The sequence below is a fragment of the Panthera tigris genome, chromosome C1 (genome assembly GCF_018350195.1).
Source record: "Panthera tigris isolate Pti1 chromosome C1, P.tigris_Pti1_mat1.1, whole genome shotgun sequence".
Classification (NCBI taxonomy): Eukaryota; Metazoa; Chordata; class Mammalia; order Carnivora; family Felidae; genus Panthera; species Panthera tigris.
This window is the reverse complement of record NC_056667.1, coordinates 20,358,568-20,382,548: the sequence shown is the minus strand read 5'-3', so window position 1 is coordinate 20,382,548 and position 23,981 is coordinate 20,358,568. Positions and strand designations below refer to the sequence as shown.

The following is a 23,981-nucleotide window of genomic DNA, read 5'->3' as shown; positions in this document are numbered from 1 at the left end:
TTCTAGTGACTGGGAAAAACTCAAGAGGGCAGAGCAGACAGTTGGCCAAGTGTCCGACTTCGGCTCGCATCATGATCTCAGTTCGTGAGTTCGAGCTCCGCGTCGGGCTCTGTGCTGCCAGCTCAGAGCCTGGAGCCTGCTTCAGATTCTCTGTCCCCCTCTCTCTCTCTGCCTCCTCTGCTCGTGCTCTTTCTCTCTCTCAAAAATAAATACACATTTAAAAAAATTAGATAAAAAAAGAGGGCAGAGCAGAGACACGGGGTGCAGCTCTATTCAAAGAAGATCTTCCAGTCAGGAAGATGGAAGGGTTGGTCTCATAAGGTAGTGAGGCTTCTATCTCTGGAGGTGTGCAAGACGAAGCCAGAGGAGCACTTAAGGGAGGACTCAGAAGGATTCAAGCATCCACTGACAGCACCCTTGCGTCCTCCGGGTCCTACAAGTGTACAGTTTTGTGGGGGGATTTGCGCAGTTTTCTCCCCCTGTTGACCCATGCCTGTCCCTTCTAAGTCATCTGTTTTCCACCCCCTCCTCTCTCGGCAGCCAAGTTCTCATTCTCTACTACTTCTTGTCTGTCCCATTCGGGGCTCGTTTGAACTCTGAGTCAAACGAGGGAAGGTCCGTTTTTCTTCCGCAGGGTAACAAGGCAGCGAAACAGCAGTTACTGAGTTAGCATTTATTAAGCCCTTAATTCGCTAGAGTCACATTCTAGAAAGTGGCAGAGCAACACACAGAGCACAATAACTGTAGTCTGACAGGCAGTCGTGGGCTTGCATTCTGCTCCGTCACGGAACTGAGCGATCTTGGAGACTAAGTCCCCAGTTCCTGATTTCAGAGCCCACTGAGGTTTGCTGCCTCGCCAACACCAGGAGGTTAGGGATCTGGGGAGCTGTGCGGGTGTGGCAGGCCAAGGGCTGAGGTTTCGGGTTCTTCTTCGGGTAGGAAGAGAAGTGTGGGTGTGGGGACTCAGGTCCCATGGTCATATTCCGGGTGGAGGTCAAAGGTCAGCAAGGCTCCACAGGAGATTGGATGCTGGGGGAAGCAGCCTCCTGGCAAAAGGCAAAATAAAGCCTGGGCTCAGATGCCAAGTACCATGTTCCTGGCAGGCAAAGGAGCAGGTTTCTCCCATTCTAGTCCCTCTCTGACTGCACAGTGGAGCCCTGGAGAATGTATGTCCTTCGCTGTGTTCTGCACACTCTGGTCTTCTCTGGAGATCCATTCAATTCCACAGACACCTGCACGGCGCGGGGGGGCGGGGGGCAGGGGGGGCGGGTTCTGAAGTTCACAAGTCCCTCCTAGCCCTTGCCTGGGCACACGTCTTAAAAGCTCCTGCCGTGTAGTAGACCACAGTGGTTGGCTGCACAGGGGCACAGGCTGTTCCGGAAGCGGCCAGTCTCAGAGGTTCTGGCGGGAGAGGAGGGAGGGGAGAGGCCAAGTCCCGGGCCGCTAGGGAGCGGCGCTGCCCCAGGGCCGAGGGTGGAGCTTTCCCAGTCGGCCGGGAAAGGGCTGGGCCCGGCCTACATGTGAGGGCAGGAGAGAGCGACGGCGGACTCTTTCCTGCGGAGTCCGGGTGGTGGGCACGGCCAGACCGATTCCCGGGACTCCGAGCGGCGGATCACTGGATGCCCCAGATTCTCGGGACCCAATCCCCACTTCAGATCTTCAGGACCTTTGGTCGGAGCCTGGCTTTGGCTGGGCTCCAGATTCCCGGAACAGGGCCTCTGACCGACTCTGGGTTTCCAGATTTCGTAGGAGATTCCCAATCCTGAGATCCCTGGAGCCGTAGCCACTGGCTCTTGCCCCGCCCCGGGTGCCCAGAGCCGGGCGCCTGACACCGGAGCGCCCCCGCATGGCAGGGCCGTGCCAGCGGTCTGGAGCCCTGGAGCGCGCCGGCAGCTGCTGGCAGGACCCGCTCGCCGAGGCGCTGAGCCGGGGCCGGCCCCCCACCGCGCCCGCCGGCCGGGGCTGCGCGCGAAGCCGGCCGCTCAGCGTGGTTTATGTGCTGACCCGGGAGCCGCAGCCCGGGGTGGAGCCCGAGGCTGGAGGCGAGGCGGAGCCGCTGCCCCTGCGCTGCCTGCGCGAGGCCTGCGCGCAGCTCCCCGGGCCGCGACCGCGACCTCAGCTGCGCAGCCTACCCTTCGGGACGCTGGCGTTGGGAGACACCGCGGCGCTGGATTCCTTCTACAACGCGGGTGAGGGCGCGCTGGGGGCGGGGTCAGGAGCCGGGGCGGGGCTTGGGGGTCCCGGGGAGGGCCGAAGGGGGCGTGGTTCGGCGATTCCGGGGAGACCCCGAGATGGGTATGGGGTCTGGGGGGCACAAGGTGAGCTAGGCTGAGGGGTCGAGGTAGGGCCATGATAAAAGTGGAATTTAGGGGATCTGGAGCGCGGCCGGCCTTGGACTGGGGCTTAAAGCACTCTGGAGTCGGCACCATGCCTGGGGTTAGGATTGGGGCGAGGCTGGGAGTGGGACAGAGTGTGGTATCTCAGGAGTGAGGTTGGAGGGCTCAGCCTCAAGACGATCTCACGCGGAGCTCGTGAGGGAGGATCCTGGGAGGTGGAGCTTGGAGTAGGGAAAGGGGCCGTACTTGGGGGGCTGGAGTTCAGGGGAGGTAGCATACTACTTGGGAAGATCGGGCTAGAGAGGCCGAAAGAAAAGCCAAGGGATCCATCGGCGCGGGATTCTGGGCGAGGGGGTTTAGGTTGTGAGGCCCCAGTGGTTGTGAGGTAGTGGGCGGAACTGGAGGCAGGGCTGGGTCGCTCGGGGGCGGGGCCAGACAGGCGGCTATTCCCGCTCTGGTCACCCCTCCCTTCCGCCAACCCAGGCGCCCCGCCCCTGACACTTATTTGTTCATCCAAGAGTCTGGGAACCGAGCTTGCCTGATGGCCCTAAAATCGCAGCCTAAAAATGAAGGCTGACGCGACCTCGAGGATACAAAGACACACATACTCTTAGACTCACAAATCGCACATACGTTGATTCACGCAGGCCCTCGCAGCCACTGTCACTCACAGAGGTAGAAACATTAAGCGATACACACACAGGCACAGCATTGTCTAAACACACTGCTGGTGCCCGCCCCTGTCAAGAGACTGCGTTGAGGACTCAGGGTAGGGGACTTCTGTGTTTGCGCCACACCTTTCGAATGCCTTTCAAATGGCGCGGAACAGGCTGTTGGCTGGTGCACAGCTCCTCTCCTCCATGCTCAGTGCTCACTGGTTCTGAACAGCGGGATGAAGGTCCCAGCCTGTTGAGCCCAATCCTCTCCTGCAACACCACAGATATCATCAGTCCTGTAGAAGAGCTAGAGGGGCCTAGAAGGGGAAAACTGAGACCCAGAGCAAAACGGGACCCTGCGGGAGTCACATGGGAACACCGACCGAGCCAGGGTGGATCCCCAGGCTCCTTCCCCACCCAGCCAGGCTTCAAGGCTCAGAGCCTCCACCTCTGTGCCCACAGATGTGGTGGTGCTGGAGGTGAGCAGCTCCCTGGCACAGCCCTCCCTGTTCTACCACCTCGGCGTGCGTGAGAGCTTCAGCATGACCAACAACGTGCTCCTCTGCTCCCAGGCTGACCTCCCTGACCTGCAGGCCCTTCGGGTAGGTGGCCAGGTGGCTGGTGGGGGTAGGCACAGGGCCTGGGGTGGTGCCTACCTAGAATACCAGTATCTGACTGTCCCCTGCAGGAGGATGTTTTCCAGAAGAACTCGGTGAGCAGAATCCAGCCTTCCCTCCAATGTGCCCTTTGACCGCCACTACCTTTTCTGGCCTCTTCAGTCACCTCTGACCTCACTAGTTCCCCATGTGGGCCTCTGTTCCCTACGGCCAGCCTTCATGAAGTGTGCCCCTTCTCTTTTGTCCCCATCCTCACTGGTGCTGACCTCTGACCACTTCAGTGCCCCTCTCTGACCTGGTGCTGACCCCTGACCTGCACTGATTCCTGCCTCCCTCCCACCAGGATTGTGTTGGCAGCTACACACTGATCCCCTATGTGGTGACAGCCACGGGTCGGGTGCTGTGCGGTGATGCAGGCCTCCTGAGGGGCCTGGCTGATGGGCTGGTACAGGCCGGGGTGGGCACGGAGGCCCTGCTAACACCCTTGGTGGGCCGGCTCGCCCGCCTGCTGGAGGCCACGCCCACGGACTCTTGGTAATGGGGCGCAGAGAGGGCGCAGGAGGAGGAGGCCGGTGAGGGCCCAGTGGGCTGGGGCTGAGGGACAGGCCCCGTCATTCTCTCCCCCTCCCTCCTCTGCTGGGGGCGATAGTGGCTACTTCCGGGAGACCATTCGGCAGGACATCCGGCAGGCCCGGGAGCGGTTCTGCGGGCAGCAGCTGCGGCAGGAGCTGGCTCGCCTGCAGCGGAGACTGGACAGCGTGGAGCTGCTGAGCCCCGACATCATCATGAACCTGCTGCTCTCCTACCGCGATGTGCAGGTGTGTGGTGCTCAGGGAGGCAGGCGGGGCAGCGGTATTCCGTGTCAGAGGAGCCCGAGTCCATCCCCGGGCTGTGCCCCTCAGTCACTGGTGGCTTCGAGCAAATTATCTGATGTCTCTGAGCCTCAGTTTCCTTACTTGCGGCCGGGGACGATCATGTCGCTGTCTCCCAGAGCAGCAGGGAAGTTGGGGCACACGGTCGGTTCTCTGTGAAAGGTGTGGTGTCTACGCTGCCTCCTGGGCCTTAGGTGTGGTGGGTGGGAAGATGGGGTGTCAGGGATGGGAGGGGACCCCAACTCAAGGTTTTCCTCAGGGTCTGGGGGCCGATGGGACCCCCCCCCCCCAGAGGCCATCGTGCCAGTGTGTGCCGTGCCCTCCCGCAGGACTACTCAGCCATCATCGAGTTGGTGGAGACGCTGAAGGCCTTGCCCACCTGTGACGTGGCCCAGCAGCACAACGTCTGCTTCCACTACACGTTCGCCCTCAACCGGTGAGTGGCAGAGCCACGTTCAGGTCACAGCCACTTGAGGACACGGGTCTCTGCCATGTGACGTCACCGCAGTCTGGGATCAGTGCCATTCAGGGAATTTGCTGACCAGGGTCACACCGAGGTCAAATGGTCCCTGTTGTCCTGTCACCGCTGCCTCTGGGGTGGAGTGGGGTGGGGGTGGCGCTGCTGCCCTTGGAGCGGTCACAGTTCCCGCGGTCACTCTTCCTCCGAGTCACAGCTGCTAGGAATCACTTCTCTCTGGATCGTTACTTCTAGAGACGTCAGTGCTGACCAGAGTCACAGCTATTCTGGGTTCATTATCGTCAGGCCTTTGGAAGGGGCCCTGCCGTTCAGGGTCTAGGGGTTCCTGGGTAGAGAGGGGGCGGGGCCGTCGGGTAAGTCCCCAGCCTATCTTCCCCTTTCCCTAGGAGGAACAGGCCTGGGGACCGGGAGAAGGCCCTGGCTGTGCTTCTGCCGCTGGTACAGTGTGAGGGCTCCGTGGCACCTGACCTGTACTGCATGTGCGGCCGTGTCTACAAGGACATGTTCTTCAGCTCTGGCTTCCAGGACGCTGGGCACCGGGAGCAAGCCTATCACTGGTAAGGGGCGCCAGTGGGTAGACAGTGGGCTGAAGGAGGGGCCTGTGGGCATCAGTCCAGCCCTGAGTCCCCACCCCCACCCCAGGTATCGCAAGGCCTTTGATGTGGAGCCCAGCCTCCACTCGGGCATCAACGCAGCTGTGCTGCTCATCGCTGCTGGGCAGCGCTTTGAGGACTCTGAGGAGCTCCAGCTCATAGGTGAGTCCGTCCTGCACCCCTCCTCCCACCGGCAGGGCCTCAGAGGGGCCAGGGGAGAGCATGGGGAGAAAGGACACTGGGCCGGAGCTGGGACTGGCCTTGTCCCCTTTTGGACTTATCCTTCCCGAACCCACATCTGGACCCTCATACCTGTCCTGGGCCCTCATGAGCCCTTGAGCCCACAGGTGTTCCTAAGGCCACACCTGTGTTCCTTATACACTGAATTCTGCACACACTTGTTCCCCAAACCTTCCTTGTGCCGAAGCTCCTACTCCCATCTGAGAGTCCCACTAAAGTTTTCAGCTATTTCTTTTTTTTTTTTTTTTAATAATTTTTAATGCTTATTTATTCAGAGAGAGAGAGAGAAAGAGAATGCACCAGTGGGCAGGGGCAAAGCGTCAGAGGGAGAGGGAGTGAGAGATTCCCAAGCAGGTTCCGTGCTATCAGCGCAGAGCCCGATGCAGGGCTCGAGCCCACAAACCGTGAGATCGTGACCCGAGCTGAAATCAAGAGTCGGGCGCTTCACCGCGCCCCTCACCTGGTTCCATCTTCCCGCCCACACGGATGCTGCGGCCCACACCTGGGCTTTGCCCACACCTGCCGCCACGCTCCCTAGGACCCGTACCGCTCTCTCCCAGGCATGAAGCTGGGCTGCCTGCTGGCCCGAAAAGGCTGTGTGGAAAAGATGCAGTATTACTGGGATGTAGGCTTCTACCTGGGAGCTCAGATCCTCGCCAATGACCTCGCCCAGGTGGCGCTGGCTGCAGAGCAGCTATACAAGCTCAATGCTCCCATATGGTAGGTGGTCCCCTTCACAGTCTTGGCCCGGCCTGGGCTGCCAGCCCCCGCGCTTATGTCCACTGGCATTCCAGCCTGAGCCCTGGAGCCAACGACATGGCCTATTCCAGACCGGTGCCCGCCGCACCCAGTGCCCGTGTTCTGGCCTCGTCCAAGCCAGTCCGCCCTCCCTGGCAGTGCCAGCCGGGGCTTGGGCTGAGCTGAGGACGAGGCTGTGCCTGCAGGTACCTGGTGTCCATGATGGAAACCTTCCTGCTGTACCAACACTTCAGACCCACGCTAGAGCCTCTTGAAGGACCCCCGCACCGTGCCCACTTTTGGCTCCGCTTTTTGCTACAGTCCTGTCAGCCACTCAAGACGGCTTGTCCCCAAGGGGACCAGTGCTTGGTGAGGCCGCCCAGTGGGAGTGTGGGACTGGGAGAGGGGCAGGCCCCTTCTAACCCAGCCCCTTCCTCATCACCTGCAGGTGCTGGTCCTGGAGATGAACAAGGTGCTGCTGCCTGCGAGGCTCGAGATTCAGGGTACTGACCCGGTGAGCTCAGTGACCCTGAGCCTGCTGGAGCCCGAAACCGAGGTGAGGTCACCGCTGAGGTCCCCCATCCCTCACTGCTGTGCACCCCTTCTCTAGAACCTTTGTCCCATCCCCAAGCCACTCTCCCAGTCCCCAGCAGCCCCCTCAGACCCACCTTCTTCTCCCAGGACATTCCATCCAGCTGGACCTTCCCAGTGGCCTCCATCTGCGGGGTCAGGTGAGGGGCGAGACCAGGGCGACCAGGTCCCCGGAGGGGCGGCGCTGCCAGCCACCGGGCGCTCACTGGGGATCTTCCTCCCTTCTCAGCACCTCGAAGAGGGACGAGCGCTGCTGCTTCCTCTACGCGCTCCCACCGGCTCAGGACGTGCAGCTGTGCTTCCCCAGCGTAGGGCACTGCCAGTGGTGCGCGCAGCCTCTCGGAGGGCGGCGGGGGTGGGGCGTGCCAGGGGAGTGAGGGAAAGGAAGGGACATGTCCCCTGGGTGCTCCCGGGCTTCGGAGGGGACGGTTCCCGCCCAAGCTACCCCTCCCGTGGGCCTGACCTCCCTCACCCTCAGGTTCTGCAGCCTGATCCAAGCCTTGGTGACGAATCCGGATTCCACGGTGCCCACAGAGGAGGCGGAGGGCGTGGGGGAGGTGCTGGAGGTGAGGAAGGGGGCTGGGAGGGCGGGGAGGAGGAAGGGCCCGGGCCCCTGCTGAGCTCCCATCTCACCAATCCTCCCCCCCCCCCCCCCGCGCCCCCGCAGTTCGATTACGAGTACACGGAGACCGGCGAGCGGCTGGTGCTGGGCAAGGGCACCTACGGGGCGGTGTACGCGGGCCGCGAGCGGCACACACGGGTGCGCATAGCCATTAAGGAGATCCCGGAGCGGGACAGCAGGTGCGGCGTGTGGGGCGCGCGGGCGGGGCTCGGCGCTCGCTGGGGCCCAGGTGGCCGGGACCACGAGTTGAGGGGGGTCCTGTGGCCGCGACTGTAGGCGCGGGAACCGTGGATGCCCTCCTGGTCGGGCTTACAGATGCCCGGTGGGTCCGGGCCTGTGGGCAGAACGGCAGGCACCAGGAGGGCGGAAGGGTCCGGAGGGGTCTGTGGGCTGGGTGACAGATAGGGTGGGGAAGGTCAGAGAGGGGCGTGTGGTTGGGGCAGGTCCTGGGGGCGTGGCCTGGCTGGTGCTGGAGTTGGGGGAGCGTCTCTGCCCCAAGCTCGCCTGTTGGTCTCTCCCTACCTGCCCCCAGGTTCTCTCAACCCCTGCATGAAGAGATCGCGCTGCACAAACGCCTTCGCCACAAGAACATTGTGCGCTATCTGGGCTCCGCCAGCCAGGGCGGCTACCTCAAGATCTTCATGGAGGAAGTGCCCGGAGGTACCTGCCCCGCGTGGGATGGCAAGTGGAACTGGAAGTGCGAGGCATGGGGATGGAGCCAGGGAGGGGTGGGAAACCCTTGGGGAAGATGAATCCTAGCGTGTGTGGGTGGCGTAGCCTGGCATTAGCTGACACAGTGCGGCTGGGTGGTGATGGAGTCTGGGTCATGGCATGGGTGTGCCCGGGCCTTGAGCAGGGAGCTGAGGGCGGGAGTAAGTGGGCGCCAGTGATGACCTCGGATTGCTTCTGCCCAGGCAGCCTGTCCTCCTTGCTGCGGTCAGTGTGGGGACCCCTGCAGGACAATGAGAGCACCATCAGTTTCTACACCCGCCAGATCCTGCAGGGACTCAGCTACCTGCATGACAACCGCATTGTGCACCGAGACATCAAGGTAAGCAGGGCGCCTGGGTGGCTCAGTAGGTTAAAGCATCCGACTCGTGGTTTCAGCTCAGGTCATGATCTCACGGGTTTGCTGTCAGCGAAGAGCCTGCTTGGAATTCTCTCTCTTTCTCTCTCTCTGCCCTTCCCCCTGCTCATGTGCACGTGCTCTCTCTCAAAATAAATAACCATTAAAAAAGAGAGAGCGCGCCTGAGTGGACAGTCAAGCGTCCAACTCTTGATTTTGACTCAGGTTGTGATCTCATGGTTTGTGAGTTTGAGCCCCGCATTGGGCTCAGCGCCGATGCGCAGAGCCTGCTTGGGATTCTCTCTCTCTCTCTCTCTCTCTCTCTCTCTCTCTCTCTGCCCTTCGCCCTTCCCCTGCTCTCATTCTCTTTCAAAATAAATTAAAAAATAATTTTTAAATAAAAAAAATTAAATTAGGGGCACCTGGGTGGCTCAGCCGGTTGAGCGTCTGACTTCAGCTCAGGTGATGATCTCATGGTTCATGGGTTCGAGCCCCACGTTGGGCTCTGTGCTGACAGCTCAGAACCTAGAGCCTGCTTCGGATTGTGTCTTCCTCTCTCTCTCTGCCCCTCCCCCACTTGCACTCTGTCTCTCTCTCTTAAAAAAATAAATATAAAAAATTTTAATAAAAAAATTAAATTAAAAAGAGAGAGAGCGACATCAGAGTAAGCCCTGTAGAAGCAAAAATAAGATAAAAACAGAGAGGGAAGCAAACCATCAGAGACTCTTAAATACAGAGAACAAACTGAGGGTTGCTGGAGGGGTGTTGGGTGGGGGGATGGGCTAAATGGGCGATGGGCATTAAGGAGGGCACTTGCTGGGATGAGCACTGGGGGTTATATGTAAGTGATGAATCACTAAATTCTATTCCTGAGATCATTTAAAAAAAAAGAGTATGAGGGAATCCTTTGGGGGTAATGGAAATGTTCAATATTATTATTTTGGTTGTGGTTATACAATTGTATAGATTTTTCAAAGCCATTTGACTTATGCTCTGAAAATGGTAAAAATTGCATCCTTGGCTTTTATTATAAAGTAATTATAAAGCTGACTTTTTAAAAAGCATAATCATCATAATAATTTTTAAAAATGAAAAAAGGTAAGCCCTGTAGCTGGCCCACCCTGGCTCACTGGTGAAGGGGGACAGGAGGAGATATGGCTCCAGACAGAGACTGACAGTTTAAATTAAGAGTGCAGACCCCTTTGCAAAGGGTGGGGAATTTAATCAAGGAGGCTCCCTAGGGAAGGAAAGAACTTCAGACCTGAAGGCAAACCAGGTGCCAGGTCCCAGGAGTCATAAGTGGGATCGCAGAGGGAGGAGGCTGATAGAGGTGGGGTCAGGCTGGGATTCTAGGAGATGGGATCCCAGGATAGGGCCCGGTTTTGCCATCAGAAGCCCAGCCTGATGTGCACTGAGCACAATGTCCACTCTACTTAGGGGGACAATGTACTGATCAACACCTTCAGTGGGCTGCTCAAGATTTCTGATTTCGGCACGTCCAAGAGGCTGGCAGGCATCACACCCTGCACTGAGACCTTCACAGGTAGTGGGGTGTGGGGTGGTGAGTGGGGTGCTGACCTAGGACAGAAGAATTCTTAAGACCTTTCAGGGAATGGTGTTTCTCCTGGCCACGGAGTTAGAGCCCTAATGGGGGATGTAACCCAGGGCTGGTGACTGAGCCAGAGGTGAGGTGATAGAATCTAGAACTGGAGCTCGGATAGCTGATGATGGTGAATTTAAGTGCCTGGAATGGAGCTCAGAAATGTTGATGCGGGCTAAAGCATGTGACAGAGTTCAGAGTGGATGATGCTGTCCAGGATATATGATGGAACCTCCAGGGGGTGAAGGAGCCAGAATATGATGGAGCCTAGGATGAGTGAGGAAACTCAGGACAGGTGTTTGACCACCAGGGTAGGTGATGGGAACTGTTTGGATGATAGAATTCACTGTGGGCGCAGGTGGCCAGAGGATGATAGAGCCCCCTGCCATCCCCGCAGTGATCAAGCCTAGGTGAGCCTTATTGCTACTGCTCCTGCCCTAGGGACCCTACAGTATATGGCCCCAGAAATCATTGACCAGGGCCCACGAGGGTATGGGAAGGCAGCTGACATCTGGTCACTGGGCTGCACTGTGATCGAGATGGCCACAGGTCGCCCACCCTTCCATGAGCTAGGGAGCCCGCAAGCCGCCATGTTTCAGGTGAGACCCCCCATGGCCTGGCTCATGAGGTCGGGTGGGGACAGACTGGACCCTGAACGCCTCTAAACTTGACCTTTGTCTACCCTCCCCGACCCTTCCCAGGTGGGCATGTACAAGGTGCATCCGCCAATGCCCACTTCTCTGTCAGCGGAGGCCCAAACCTTCCTTCTCCGAACTTTTGAGCCAGACCCCCGTCTCCGAGCCAGCGCTCAGGCACTGCTGGGGGACCCCTTCCTGCAGCCTGGGAAGAGGAGCCGCAGCCCTGGCTCCCCCAGACCCGCACCGCGGCCCTCAGGTACTACACAAGTGGAGGGAGGGGGCACGCTGGGGTGAGGGCAGAGGAGCTGTGGAGGTGACAAGACTGAACGGGGGCCCATGCTGACAGCCATGTCCCTCCCTCAGACGCCCCTTCAGCCAGCCCCACTCCTTCGGCCGACTCGACCACCCAGTCGCAGACATTCCCGTGCCCGCAGGCACCCTTTCAGCATCCACCCAGTCCGCCCAAGCGCTGCCTCAGTTATGGAGACACCAGCCAGCTCCGGTGAGAGCCCAGGGTCTGGAGAGTGACTTTGCCTCATCTGGGTTTGCCCTTGTACTCCCTCCAGAAGAAGCCCCCCACCCCGCCCGGCCTTGGCACCTCCAGCCACCTGCAAGGATGGCATTTGGTGCCCCCTCCCAGATGCTCTGACTTCTATTTATTGTGCCACCTCAGTGCCAGGCTTATCTCTTGTATCCCTGTGAGGTAGGCATAAAAATACAAGAGCCAGGATTCAAACCCTGGGGCGGAGGTGGCTGGCCGGTGTTGCTACCCGCCCTCCACCGGCAGCTCCCCATTACACTAGGGTGCCTGAGGAACCCGGGGCGGAGGAGCCCACCTCCCCCGAGGAGAGTTCTGGGCTGAGCCTGCTGCACCAGGAGAGCAAGCGCAGGGCCATGCTGGCCTCGGTGCTGGAGCAGGAGCTGCCCACGCTGGCGGAGAATCTGCGCCTGAAGCAGGAACAGGTGGGTGCGGCCGCCCCAGCGCTCCCTGGCGGTCGAGCGCGGACGGGAAGCCTCCCTCACCCCTCCGCCCACCGGCAACTCTCTTGACTCAGGCGGCAACACCCACTGACAACCCCTCTTCCTTCTCAGGGTCCCCGTCTGGGCAGGAATCATGTGGAACAGCTGCTGCGCTGCCTCGCCGCGCACATCCACACGCCCAACCGTCGGCAGCTGGCCCAGGAGCTGCGGGCGCTGCAAGGGCAGCTGCGGGCCCAAGGCCTCGGGCCGGCGCTTCTGCATGGACCGCTCTTCGCCTTCCCGGATGCGGTGAGGGAGCTTTCTTGAAGTTAGGGCTGCCTAATAAGAGGTAGTGAGCTCCCTGTGCCTGGGAATGTGCAAGGACTTGGTGTTGCAAGGTTGCATGTCCTCCCTGTGAAGATAGAGCCCGCAGGAAAGGGACATCTACCCAGTCCTAACTTCCCAGCCCCTCCCTCGGCCCCAAGTCCGACTAGCCTTTGGCAGAAGGCTTTCTAGGGCCTTCCGACTCGAGCCCCACCTCTGTCTGAGACTCAGCCAAGCGCCCTTTCTCCCTCTCCAGGTGAAGCAGATCCTCCGCAGGCGCCATATCCGCCCACACTGGATGTTCGTACTGGACTCGCTGCTCAGCCGAGCTGTACGGGTAGCCCTGGCTGTCTTGGGCCCAGGCGGGCCGAATGGAGCTGGTCGGCGGGCCAGCGAGGGTAAAACCCCTTCGGGGGCGTGACGAGCACAAATGGGGCCGGGAGGGGGCGTGGCCCGTAGGGGTTAGGCTCCGCAGGGGCGGAAAGGAACGGGTGGGGCGTGGCCAAACGGGCCTATCCCAGACTGGCACTGCCTGGCGGGTACCCAGCGCCTTGCGCCTTACCCCCAGTGTTTGGGGATGTGTTTGGGGATCCCAGATGGGCGTTCCCTCCCTGCCTGACCTCACCCCAGTCACTTGGCTTGGCAGAGGTGGAGACGGAGGCGGTCCCACCGAGGTCAGAGGAGTCAAGTAAAGAAGAGGAACCCCAGTCCAAGCAGCAGGAAACCTTGGTCCAGTTGAGCCGGCTCCCTGGGGAACCAGAGCAGGGATCCCCGCCCCTGATGGTGCAGCTGAGCCTCTTGAGAGCAGAAACTGACAGGTAAAGCCCCTGGGCCTTGTCCATCCCCTCTGGGCCAGCTTCACCCTCATTCCTCCGGCTATTCTACTCTCTCAGCCTCTGCATTCTCCAACAGGCTTCGAGATGTCCTGGCTGAGAAGGAGCGGGAGTGCCAGGCCCTGGTGCACCAAGCTCTACAGCAGGTCAGCGGGAAGACAGGGATCTTTGCCCTGGCCTCCGAGCCCCCAGGTGAGCTGGTGAACACTAGCTGTGAGTGTGAGGCAGCTTCTGGCAGGAAGTACCCCTGGATTCACCACCTGACTCCTCCTTGACAGCTGCTCTCACAGTGGATCAGGGCCTGGTGCAGTGGCTACAGGAACTGAATGTGGATTCAGGCACCATCCAGATGGTGAGGGGGAGAGTGCTGGCTATCCTTGACCCCCACCGACCAAAGACTCCATCTCTGCCCATCTTTCAGCTCTTCTCACTTCCCTTCTCTCTTCCCCTCACACAGAGAATTCACTGTGGGAAGAGCACTTAGTATACCCCCCCACCATGGTACAGATGAGAAAACTGCGGCCCCAAAAGGGGTATTTGCCCTAGCATATTGGTGGTACTACACAGCTAGTACCTGAGTCTCTGAACACATCTTTCTCTGATTTTTTCTTCCACTGTTTTTGCATCGGGGTCTCTGTCCGCAACCAGCTGCTGAACCACAGTTTCACCCTCCATACCCTATTGACCTGTGCCACTCGAGATGACCTCATCTACACCCGCATCAGGTATGTCCTGGGCCCTCCAAGGATGACCCATGCATATGGCTTCGTGTTGGTCAGATCCTGACCCCCAGCTACATGCCTGCCTGGATTCCTCCCTGGAAATTACAGGGAAACCAGTGTCCTCTGGGGACAGAGAGGGCATCAGGCAGACAGTGGGTATTAGGGCCCAGGACCTTATTCTGGCAAGCCACATTGAGCCTGCTATCCCCAGGGGAGGGATGGTATGCCGCATCTGGAGAGCCATCTTGGCACAGCGAGGAAGATCCACGCCGGTTACCCCTGGCCCCCAAGAGGCTGAATGAGAGCTCAGAGACAGGAGGCTAGACCCAAGGATGGATGAATGGAGAAGACACGAGAAGCTTCTGATATACCTGCCCCAGGACTCCGGGTCAACTGGAGGAGGCCAGGTGGATGGGGGGCAGGGTAGGGCCCAGGCCTAGCCCCAGTGGGCAGAATCAACCATAGAGATGCCCCAAGCATATCAAGTACCGCCAGGCAAAGACTATTAAACAGAACACCCTTGTACGCTTGGGCCTTGGCAACTTCCGAAGTAAGGGGTGGGGGCAGGGGCTCCTGGGTGCAGCTCCCTAAGGTCTTTCCGTCTGAGTCTAAAGTTCCTTCACCTGTTCCCCTTCACTTACCGTCACCCTTTCCCAACATCACCCTCACCCCCAAACAGACACCAGCCCCTTGCTGCCCTTAGAATAAACTTTATTGGTTTTAGCCAAGGGCAGGCCCTGAGATGGGGGTCCTGAGAGGAGTTGGGTGGCTTATAGGACAACTATGTCCTGGGGACCAGGTTGGTTCTGAGTGGCAGAAGGCCATCCACCCACTCGCATGGTCGCTCCAGGAGTGTCTGCCACAGCTGCTTCTCCTCTGGTGTGGAATCCATCCAGGGCACCTGCAGCCCATAGCTGCTGCCTAGATATGTGCAGACAGGGGTGGAGGCCGTGCTCACACCGGACACCCCAGGTCTCGAGGAACACCTGCCTGGTCCCAGATTATGCACTTCCACTCCCAGTTCTCAGTGGACACCAAAGCCCAGGAGAGGGCAGAGAAGTGCCCGAGGCCACACACGGAGCCCCTGCTTCTCAGCATCAGATCTCCCCAGGGCCCTGCCCCACTCACCTGTGCCCAGGCTGAGGCGTGTACCCCCCAGCTGGCGGCTGGCCAGGGCCCCATGGTCCCAGAGGGAGAGCTCAGCACAGGCCTGGCGCAGGTCAGCAGGCCCGAAGCCATCATAAACCATGGTATGGTTGAACACAGGGCTGAGGCTGCGTCGCACCACCCTTGTCCTTTGGCGGCTGGCCCGGCTGTCATCAGGCAGCACTGAACTGTGGGGGGAGGTGGGCTGGCAATCACATGACCCAGAACCAACCATTCACTGAATCCTACCCATTTTCCCTCACAATGTCCATGTCCCCTGGCTGCTGCCTGACACCTGGGCCTCAAACCTTCCCAACTCGGGGATCTTTGTGCCAGCCACCTCTCAGGCCTCCTGCCTTTAAAAGTTACAACTCCCCCCCAAAAAATACAAATAAAAAAAATAAATAAAAGTTACAACTCTTATTCACAAGACCCTGGAGTAATGTCTCTGCTACTTCCCCACACAATGACCTTCACTGGCTCCCTGTTGCCCTCAAAAGTTGTTTCCAAACTTTTTAAAGCCTCAGAACCCTTTCTGCAAGATAAAATATCACTGAAAAAGTAAAAGCCCAACACTGTCCGTGGTGGAATCTGGGTCTGCAGCTCAGAACCTGATCCGCTGAATTCCATTTCACTCTCGGAGTGTGGGGTACCACCTAGAGGCACCCCTAGAAGACCCCTAGAGGGTACTTTGAAAACCACTGAACTGCAAGTTCAGGGCCAAGCCCCACAGCCTGGCCTTCCAGGTCTTTTCAGGGAAGAGCCAGTCACTCTGAAATGCAGCTCCTCAAGGGTGTCCTTAACTTCCCTGACAGGCCTTTGCTCCAGTCGTCCCTTTCACCCCCGCTCAGTGGTCAAAGATCAGACGGGGGGGATCAAGGGTGGTTGATTAGGAGGGGTTTGTCGGAGGTGGGGCGCTCCCGAGGAGGGGGCGCGGAGGAAGGGAAGCGCGAAGGTCCCGATGCCCCTCACCATTGTACGTAGGAATCCAGGGTTCCTGAGCGCTGCGGCACGAGGCCCTGAGCTTCCTTCACCCAGAAGTGCAGCTCCCCGCTGGGGGGCAGTCCCGCGCCTGCGGAGAGGCACGGCTCAGGCCCGAGGCTCCACGCCCTTGCGCGACTGGAGGTCCCCTCCTCCCAGGGCCGGTCCAGCACGGCCTCTCGCCGGGCGGTCACTCACCCTCGGAGCCGGCGGGGACGTACTTGACCGACAGAGAGAGCAGCCCGCGGCTGGGAAGGTCGTCGGGAGAGGGCGGGACCTGCGAGAGGCGGTCTCGTCAGGGGCGGGAGCAGGCCCAAGCCGAAGGGGCCGCAAAGGGGTGGGGTCTCCATACATCGACCGGGCGCGGCCAGCCGGGGGCACCCAACCGGCCGTCGGGGGCCAGGCCCTCGAAGGGAGCAGTAAGGTGGCGAGTAAGGTAGCCCCGAGGGGAGGGGAGGCCTAAGGCGGAGTCTGAGTGGGGCTGGAGGAAAGCTCGGCAGGGTGCAGGTGGGAGATCTCCCCATGCGGGCCAGCTGCCTCACCCGGGGCTGCAGGGGGAGCCAGGTGGATGCAGAGCCCCAGTCCCACGTGTCCAGAGGCACTTCGACTTCGCCCAGAAAGATGTTGCGACCAAGGCTTTCGCGGTGCCACACGGATAGGCTCAGCACACGGCCCCGGAGCTCGGCCTGCGGGACGGAGTACTGGGGACAGGAAGTGCGCTTTAATGGACCACCGCGGCTGGCCCCGGCTTCAGCGCTGCGGGAGTGTACGCCCCTGTCCTACCGCTCTCCTTGCACGAGGGAATCCGGGGGAGCCCCGAAGGCCATTAAATGGGGGTCTGGACTAGCGCCATGCCCACCACTAGACTGACCCCCTGGAGAACGCATGGACGGAGGGCCTCCCTGCCGTTCCTCCCGCAGAACGGAGGATCGGAGCGACCTGCAATGACCATACTATGGCGGTCCCTGCCACCCGGCCCCCGCAGGAAGGGCCGTCGGGTTCATTAATGGGGGAGTCTTTTGGTCGTCGCAGCCTCACCCGCAGAGTCTCATTGAAGACCGGGTTCAGATTTCTTTTCTTCACCGCCGTCTTGCGTTTGCTCTGCTTATCCGGGAGGAGGTAGCTTTTGACGTAGCTGAGGCAGGGGGAGGGGAGGACTGGAGCTGAGTGGGGGGCCCTTCCAGGGCCTACCCCCCCCCCCCCGCCCCAGTGGGCCTCCCCAGCTCCAGCCGGGGAGCACGGCTTCCCGTGCAGCGCTTCCCAGGAGTTATCTCACCCACACCTCCCATGGACATTGATACTCCCCATTTTGAAGACGAGGAAACTGAGGTCACGAAGAACGGTGGGGTGGGGCGGCGAGAGCGGGTCGGGCACTCACGGGTCCGAGCGGCGGCGTCGCGCGGCCGCCAGGCCCTGGCACTGGATCACGTGCACGCGCAGCTCCGCGGTGCCCGGCTCGTAGCGCAGCGCGAAGTGCACAGAGCCGCACACCTGCACGGCGCCCGCCTCCGCCTCCCCGGACAGGCTCAACTGGCTGCCGCTCAGCTGCGGACGAGGGTGCAGGTCAGGGAGAGCGTGCAGGCAGGGCTCAGGTCGCCGCAGGGGAGGGGGGGGGGCGAGGGAGGGGTCAGGCCCGGGCCACGCGCGGAGTTACGGAGGGAAGGCGCCCCCCTCCCCACCGGTCTCCCGCGTCCCCAGGTCCTCGCCCTCACCCCTCACCGTGGAGGAGTTGAGGCTGGACACGGAGGAGCTGCTGCTGAGCATGCGGTCGAGTGAGGGGCCGGGCCCCGGAGCCTCCTCTCCGTTCTCCAGGATCTCTGGCGCCGCCTGGGTCTGGGGAGGGGGGAAGTGACCGGGCGCCCCCTCTTTCCCAGCCCCTTCCCAGGCGGCTTAAAGTCTGGGGCAAAGGGCACTGCCCGCCCAGAATCCGCTCCGGGTCTTGGGAGCAGCCGCGGGCCGTTCCCGCCTACCTGGGCTGTAGTAGGCGGTGGCTCCTCTCCCCGCGACCGCGGCTTGGGCTCCGGGTCCGCCTCCACCGCGTAGACCTGTGGGGCCCCTGGGCCCGGGGCGGGGATGGGGCACAAGCTGCTGAGCGTGGCCCTCTCCTGCCCGCCCCTGAGCCAATTTGGAGGGACTGGTTTGCGACCCCGGTGACCTGCAGATTCAGGCCCCAGTGCTGCGGGACGCCCAAGGAGACCACACACACACACACACACACACACACACACACGAGAGAGAGAGAGAGAGAGAGAGAGAGAGAGAGAGAGAGAGAGAAGAAAGAGAGAGAGAGAGAGAAGGTGAGAGAGAAGGTGACCCCCACAGGTGGTTGGGGTCACTTAGACTGATCCCCGAAACCTCTTTACTCCCCAGTGCACACCCTCCCACTCACCTTCCTGGGCCTGGGGCTCTTCCTCATGCTCTGAAGTCTTTAGAGGGACATACGGTGAGGGAGAATCAGGTTCCTGAAAGAAGCAAGGCGTAGAGGTCACAGTGGGGTCTAGTGGCAAGGGGGTCAAAGGTCACAGTGGGGTCAGAGGTCAGAGGCTCCAGCTGGCTACTCCAGACAGATTCAGCACAGCCCTCAAGGCAGGGCTGGCAAGCAGCTGCAGGACCAGTTGGGCCTGTACGTCACACCCCCTCACATGCCAGGGCCTGCCCTGCCTGACTCCCAGGGTCCCACTGGTGGCAGACAGTAGTGTCTGAGTCCTGGACCTCGCCCAGCTCCGTCCCCCACCACCTCTAATAGCCGGCTTCTGAGATTCCCTTAGAGGCCAGGTCCGTATCTCCACTGGACAGAGGAGGATGACAGCGGCCCAGACCAGGATCTCCTGATTCTCACATCCCATTCATTCATCAGCTCATTCAGTGACTCATTACTCACCTCAGCCTTGCTGAGCATCTCTTGGGGGGCCTTGTCCGTGGGGAGCCTAGAAGGGAGAGGTGGCTGTCAGGGGACAGGCCCCAGGGGACTGGTAGGCACCCTCCCCTCCCTGTCACCCCTCCTCACCTGGGCTCCAGCTCCTCTTCAGTTTCTTCTTCAGCAGCCGCAGCCTCAGCCTCCCTATCGCTGCCTGGAGCCTGGTCTCCCGTGCCTGGGTGAGAAGTTCTGTGACCCCTCAGTCTCAGGAAGTCTGGCCTTTGAAGATGCTCACTTACCTCCTGCTCCTGGGAGGGGTGGTGCCCACCCAAAGACACACAGTACCAGGGGCCCTCTCTTCCTGTCCATGTATACCCAGTGCCCTGGGCTGTGTGCAGCCAGCCCGACCCTAGGGATCTCCTCTCACCCCTGGAGCTCTTCTTTCTGCGGATAGAGGCTCGGACAAGGTCAGAGCCAAGGTGCGCATGGTGGTGCCGTTGTGAGCGCGCTTCCTGGAACCAGTCTCCCGTCAGGATCTTCAGCTGTCCGGGGTCTGCCAGCGAGGCCCGGAGCTTGCTGGAGGATGAGGGAGGGGATGGCTGTCACCCAACCAACATTCCTGCCACCCACTCTGTGCCAAGCCCTGGACCCGGACCCAAGGACACAACAAATCAGACTCGATCCCTACTCTGGGTCAAGGAGCTCGGGTTGGTGGGAAGACTGCATCCAGAGTAGATAAGTACACTATAATGAGGTAGGTGCCATGATGGATATGAGAAGGGCCAGCTTTGCCTGTGGGAATCTAGGAGGCCTTCCCACTGGAGGTGACATTTGAATTGCTTCTTAAAGGACAAATTGGAGTTCTCCTGGCAGAGAAGGAGAATCATTATCATTCATTAAATGACTACTGTGCATAATCCCTCCTCCTAATTCTATGAGGTAGTGCTCCTTAGGCCCCTTTTACAGATGAGGAGAGTGTTGCTAGGGAGGTCGGGTAAGCTGCCCAAGGTTACATGGCTGAGAGGTGTCTGTCTGTCCCCAAATGCTACTTGAAGTCCCATGCTCTTCTGCCACTGTGCTCTTTCTTCCAGGAAGAAGGGACAGCATAGGAGTGAAGGGTGTGTTCAGACTGTTAAGCACTTGGGTGGCTGTAGTGGACACTTATGTGTGTCAGGGGTGGGGCTTGCTGGTGGAGGATGAGATCGGGGAGGCTGGCAGGGACTAATCAGGGAGGCTTTGCAGACCACACTTAGGAGCTTGGCCCTGACATGAGATGCTGAGGAAACAGAGGAGGTTTTGCTAGGGGATATTAAGAACAGATCTGGGGAGCTCCGGGCACAGCATGACCAGGGGCTCAGAGAGGGCAAGCTGGGAGGCAGGAAGGCTGGTAAGGGAGCTGGTGCAGCCACCTTGGGAGGGGTGAGGAGCTGAGCTGGCTAAGGGCGCAGGCAACCAATGGGCAAAAACAAGAACTACCCAGATATTTGGCGCACCTGAGCCTCCCAGAGTCTGGGGCCCCTTCCTCCTGGGCTCCCCTGCCCTGCCTCACCTGACCCGGCCCTCCTCCAACTGGCGAAGGTGGGCATCTCGCTTCAGGACGTCGGCAATGGCCTCCTGCTCCTCTTCTGTCAGGAAGCTGAGGTCTAACAGTCCATCAGTCTCAGGCTCTGGCTCATGCGCCATGAGGAGGCAGGGCAGGGTCCAGAGTCCCTCTTGAGATGGGGGACCCCTGTGGGGCATCAGCTGGGGCAGTGCCCCAGCTGGGCACACGTGGCTCCCTGGGGGCAGACCAGAGGTCAGGTCAGGCCCTGCCCGAATACGGGGCACATCCTGGAGCTGACTGCCTTTCCTTTTTCTTTGTTAAAGTAGGCTTCACGCCCAGAGCGGAGCCCAGCGCAGGGCTTGAACTCATGACCCTGAGATCAAGACCTGAGCTGAGATCAAGAGTCAGACGCTTAACCGAGTGAGCCACCCAGGCACCCCGACTGCCCTTTTCTGCCCAAATATACACCCAAATGTTGGCAGATCAAGGTGGCATGATGCACCCCCATGGACACGTGCATACACCAGCTCATGAATACACGCATAGACACACTTGAAGACGTGTACAGAGTCACACATGCACACACACTGACACCGAAGACACAACTACCCACAGGGAGGTATACACATGGGCATACCTGCATAGACAGGCACGTGGACACATGTTCCTCCACAAAGGACCCTATGCAGTTATAGTCCCATATAGACCCATGCCCAGACCAGGACATGTACCTAACATATTCTTAAATTAAAAAAAATATATATGTTTATTTACTTTTGAGAGAGAGAGAGAGACAGAGTGGGAGTGGGGGAGGGGCAAAGAGAGAGGGAGACACAGAATCTGAAGCAGGCTCTAGGCTCCCAGCTATCAGCACAGAGCCTGACACAGGACTTGAACTCATGGACCACCAGATCATGACCTGAGCCGAAGACGGAGGCTTAACCAACTGAGCCACACAGGTGCTCCTGTACCTACATTTTCTTAAACATGCACACGAGGACCCACAGAATGTATAATAACCCTGGGGACAAAACCTTGACCTGAGATTCATACAAATCACACTGACTTTTGCACAGAAATTGCCCCTCCACCAACTGGATTGTGAGCTCCTTGAAGATAGGGACAGGGCCTCACCCCAAAACCCCGTATGTTATACACAAGAGATAGTTGGTAAAAGTTTGATTAATTGAATGCAGAAATATACCTGCACACACATGGGGAAGGCACACACACACACACACACACACACACAGACACACATCTGCTTACCCTCCTGCCCCGGGGAACCTCCCAATATGGGTTCCTTCCCCCCACCCTTCACCTCCACTCTGCCCTGGCCCATTTGGCCTTCCTGTTTGAAGCAACCTCCTCCCCAGCCCACACCCCCACTTCCTCCCCTCTGAGGTAACCACTGCACCCACTCCCACTGAGGACTCCAGCCAGGGATGCCCCTACTGCCACCCCTGCCCTCTTCCCCGAGCCCCTGAGCCCCTCTCCTCTGGGCCACATGGGTTCTCCCCCTTGCCCTGACCCAGGACCTGGCTGGGGTCCCAGAGGTGGAGGCCAAGTTCGGCAAAGCCGCCCAGGCTGCTCAGGTACCATGGTGACTCCGGAAGGAAAACATTTGCCAAGCTCAGAGGGGCATGTGAACGCGGCAAGAGACCCATGACTGGGCCATGGGCAGAGCAGAGGCATGGCGTGAGCCCGCTGGGCAGCCTCTCCTCCCCTGCTGCCCCTCCCAGCCTCTCCCACACCAGGGCACCAGGCAAGGCTGAGATGAGAAGAGGGTGCTCTGCAGGCAGGTCCTGGCTTGTGCCCGCCCAGCTGAGTCAAGCCCGAGAGAGCCCTCTCCCTGTGCTGCCCCACCCTCACCCCAGGGCTTGGGGTTCCCGAATGTCTATATCGAGTACCACGTATAACACTGTGAATGCCCATGTGCCCAATGTTAACAATACTTCCTGCACATCTGCTGTGTTCAAAGTGCTGGGTGTTGCAAATGCACGGTCGGGGGCTCTTCTGTGGCATGGTGTGCAAGGCTGTGTTGAGGTCTCTGTTACGTCGTGCCCTTGTGAGAGTCTGCATACTGTGGGATCTAGGAGGCTGTTTATTTTGTGGGTGTGAATATTGTATCAATGCGTGTGTGTCTGTGCATAATGTCACAATGTGATGCCGCGTGGGTGACTGTTGTCTGTGTTGGTACGTTCAGTAACTTTCCGGTGACAGCGTTGTGTGGCGCGTGCCACACACTGTGTATTTCCTCCTGTGCTGTATGTGTGACTGGGCTGTGTTGTGGGGTATGATCTGGTGCCCTGGGGACCACCGGGTGTGTGTGATTGAGTAGGGAGGTGGGGGATGTTCTGCAGAACCGACCATGCCCTTGTCCTGCAGGTCTGAGCCTGGGGTCCCCAGCAGCGCCTCCTTCCCTGCAGACCCTTCTCCTTCTAGAGGCAGAACCAAGTGTCCCGTCCTCCCCACTCTGTTTTGACCCTATGGGACAGACCCATTGGTCAATATGTTCCAGTCCCAGACCCTCTCCCACCTCCTCCCACACCCAAGGCCCCAGAGGGTACCCAGGATACCAGGTGGAAGTGCCTACCCGTTGGACACTGGCAGGGAACCCTGGTCCTGAGGTATGTTACCTGGAGGGGTCCAGTATGGCTCAGACACCTTCGTAGGATGACTTCAGCTCCCCTGGCAGCCGAGTTTCAGGGCTGAACTTCAGGAGACGTGCAGTGAGGGACTAAGGCTGACTCAATCAGCAGCCCAGAGCAGCTGCCCCAGGAGGAGGAGGAGGAAACACCTTCTCACCTTCTCAGCAGGGCCCGATGCAAAACCAGGCCTGGACTCCCGGCACCCGGGGCAGGGGGTGGGGTGGGGTGCTGCAAAGCCTTGCCTTGCAGAGGACCCAGAGCCAATTTGGTGGGCGGGAGGCACCCGGGGCTTGGCCCCAGCTCCACTGTGGACTTATTCTGTAATTCCTGTACCGCAGGGCAGAGCGGCACCAACCCCTCAGAGCCTTGGTTGTCTCAGCTGTGGAATGGGTGGTGCCCCTACCCTGCCCGCTGAATTGCTGATAGGAACTTGCTTTGAAAGCAAGGTTAGAGACCTTTCTAAGAAGCAGGGTTGGAAGGGTTGCAGACTGCAGTCAGAGGACCCTTAGTAGAGAGAGTTCTCGCTCTGCCACTTTGTGACCTTAGGCAGGTGTCTCAAACACGCCGAGTTGCAATTTCCTCTCTTGCACACTGTGGATAGAAGTGGGAAGAGCCCTATTCTAAGAGACAGGAGAGCGCCCGGCACAAGCCGGCATGTGGTAGGTACCAGGTGTCCCCTCTCCAACACAGTCCATTTCCACAAGTGTCCCCTCTCCAACACAGTCCACAATCACTGCTCCACCCTGTCCACATGTGCCTCCTGGGAAGCGCTGGCCACAGCCAAGCTGCTTGGTCCCCTGACTTTGTCTCCACACCCCTCCCCCTCACCTATCAAATCTTAACTTCCAAGTTTCCACTGCTGTGAACAGCCCCGGCCTCCTGCTGCTTGCTGCCAGTTCCCAGACTGCCCCCCCCCC

The 23,981-nt window shown here is 59.7% G+C and overlaps 2 protein-coding genes across 5 annotated transcripts; one reads left to right on the top strand and one right to left on the bottom strand.

Annotated features, from left to right (window-relative positions):
- The first annotated feature begins 1,512 nt into the window (after positions 1-1,512).
- Positions 1,513-15,998, top strand: MAP3K6 (mitogen-activated protein kinase kinase kinase 6). Of its 2 annotated transcripts, none has more exons than XM_042996160.1 (29): positions 1,513-2,189; positions 3,455-3,594; positions 3,681-3,704; positions 3,953-4,143; positions 4,259-4,427; positions 4,811-4,917; positions 5,346-5,516; positions 5,602-5,714; positions 6,353-6,512; positions 6,737-6,899; positions 6,979-7,086; positions 7,212-7,261; positions 7,351-7,446; positions 7,600-7,687; positions 7,789-7,922; positions 8,276-8,403; positions 8,658-8,794; positions 10,247-10,352; positions 10,851-11,008; positions 11,111-11,303; positions 11,411-11,549; positions 11,851-12,010; positions 12,140-12,316; positions 12,588-12,729; positions 12,978-13,149; positions 13,244-13,356; positions 13,443-13,516; positions 13,813-13,889; positions 14,098-15,998. In XM_042996160.1, the coding sequence occupies exons 1-29, from the start codon at positions 1,847-1,849 to the stop codon at positions 14,186-14,188; spliced, it is 3,924 nt and encodes a 1,307-aa protein (XP_042852094.1). In that variant the 5' UTR covers positions 1,513-1,846; the 3' UTR covers positions 14,189-15,998. The 2 variants fall into 2 exon arrangements, with proteins under 2 accessions (XP_042852094.1, XP_042852093.1); XM_042996159.1 differs by having other exon boundaries at positions 12,588-12,746; positions 12,980-13,149.
- Positions 14,641-23,397, bottom strand: SYTL1 (synaptotagmin like 1). 3 transcript variants are annotated; one of them, XM_042996162.1, is made up of 15 exons: positions 23,053-23,395; positions 20,420-20,648; positions 19,298-19,446; positions 19,021-19,144; positions 18,895-18,940; positions 18,403-18,475; positions 17,984-18,069; positions 17,733-17,846; positions 17,392-17,558; positions 17,052-17,148; positions 16,556-16,714; positions 16,212-16,290; positions 16,005-16,104; positions 15,015-15,220; positions 14,641-14,807 (listed from the first exon to the last, which is right to left on the bottom strand). In XM_042996162.1, exons 2-15 carry the CDS (start codon positions 20,608-20,610, stop codon positions 14,668-14,670), a joined length of 1,731 nt encoding a protein of 576 aa, XP_042852096.1. In that variant the 5' UTR covers positions 20,611-20,648; positions 23,053-23,395; the 3' UTR covers positions 14,641-14,667. The 3 variants fall into 3 exon arrangements, with proteins under 3 accessions (XP_042852096.1, XP_042852097.1, XP_042852095.1); XM_042996163.1 differs by having other exon boundaries at positions 19,021-19,105; positions 23,053-23,393; XM_042996161.1 differs by having other exon boundaries at positions 19,021-19,446; positions 23,053-23,397.
- Between the last annotated feature and the right edge of the window lie 584 nt (positions 23,398-23,981).

What these genes read in the sequence shown, in the direction of transcription:
- MAP3K6 (XM_042996159.1), top strand. Translation starts at nt 1,847, where the DNA reads ATGGCAGGGCCGTGCCAGCGGTCTGGAGCCCTGGAGCGCGCCGGCAGC. An exon ending in TCTCCTACCGCGATGTGCAG is followed by an intron (nt 4,428 to 4,810) that starts GTGTGTGGTGCT and finishes GCCCTCCCGCAG; the next exon opens with GACTACTCAGCCATCATCGA. An exon ending in TGCTGGAGCCCGAAACCGAG is followed by an intron (nt 7,087 to 7,211) that starts GTGAGGTCACCG and finishes TTCTTCTCCCAG; the next exon opens with GACATTCCATCCAGCTGGAC.
- SYTL1 (XM_042996161.1), bottom strand. Translation starts at nt 20,610, where the DNA reads ATGCCCCACAGGGGTCCCCCATCTCAAGAGGGACTCTGGACCCTGCCC. An exon ending in GGCTCCCCCTGCAGCCCCGG is followed by an intron (nt 16,291 to 16,555) that starts GTGAGGCAGCTG and finishes CGCCTCTCGCAG; the next exon opens with GTCCCGCCCTCTCCCGACGA. An exon ending in CTGGATTCCTACGTACAATG is followed by an intron (nt 15,221 to 16,004) that starts GTGAGGGGCATC and finishes CTCCCCCCACAG; the next exon opens with TTCAGTGCTGCCTGATGACA.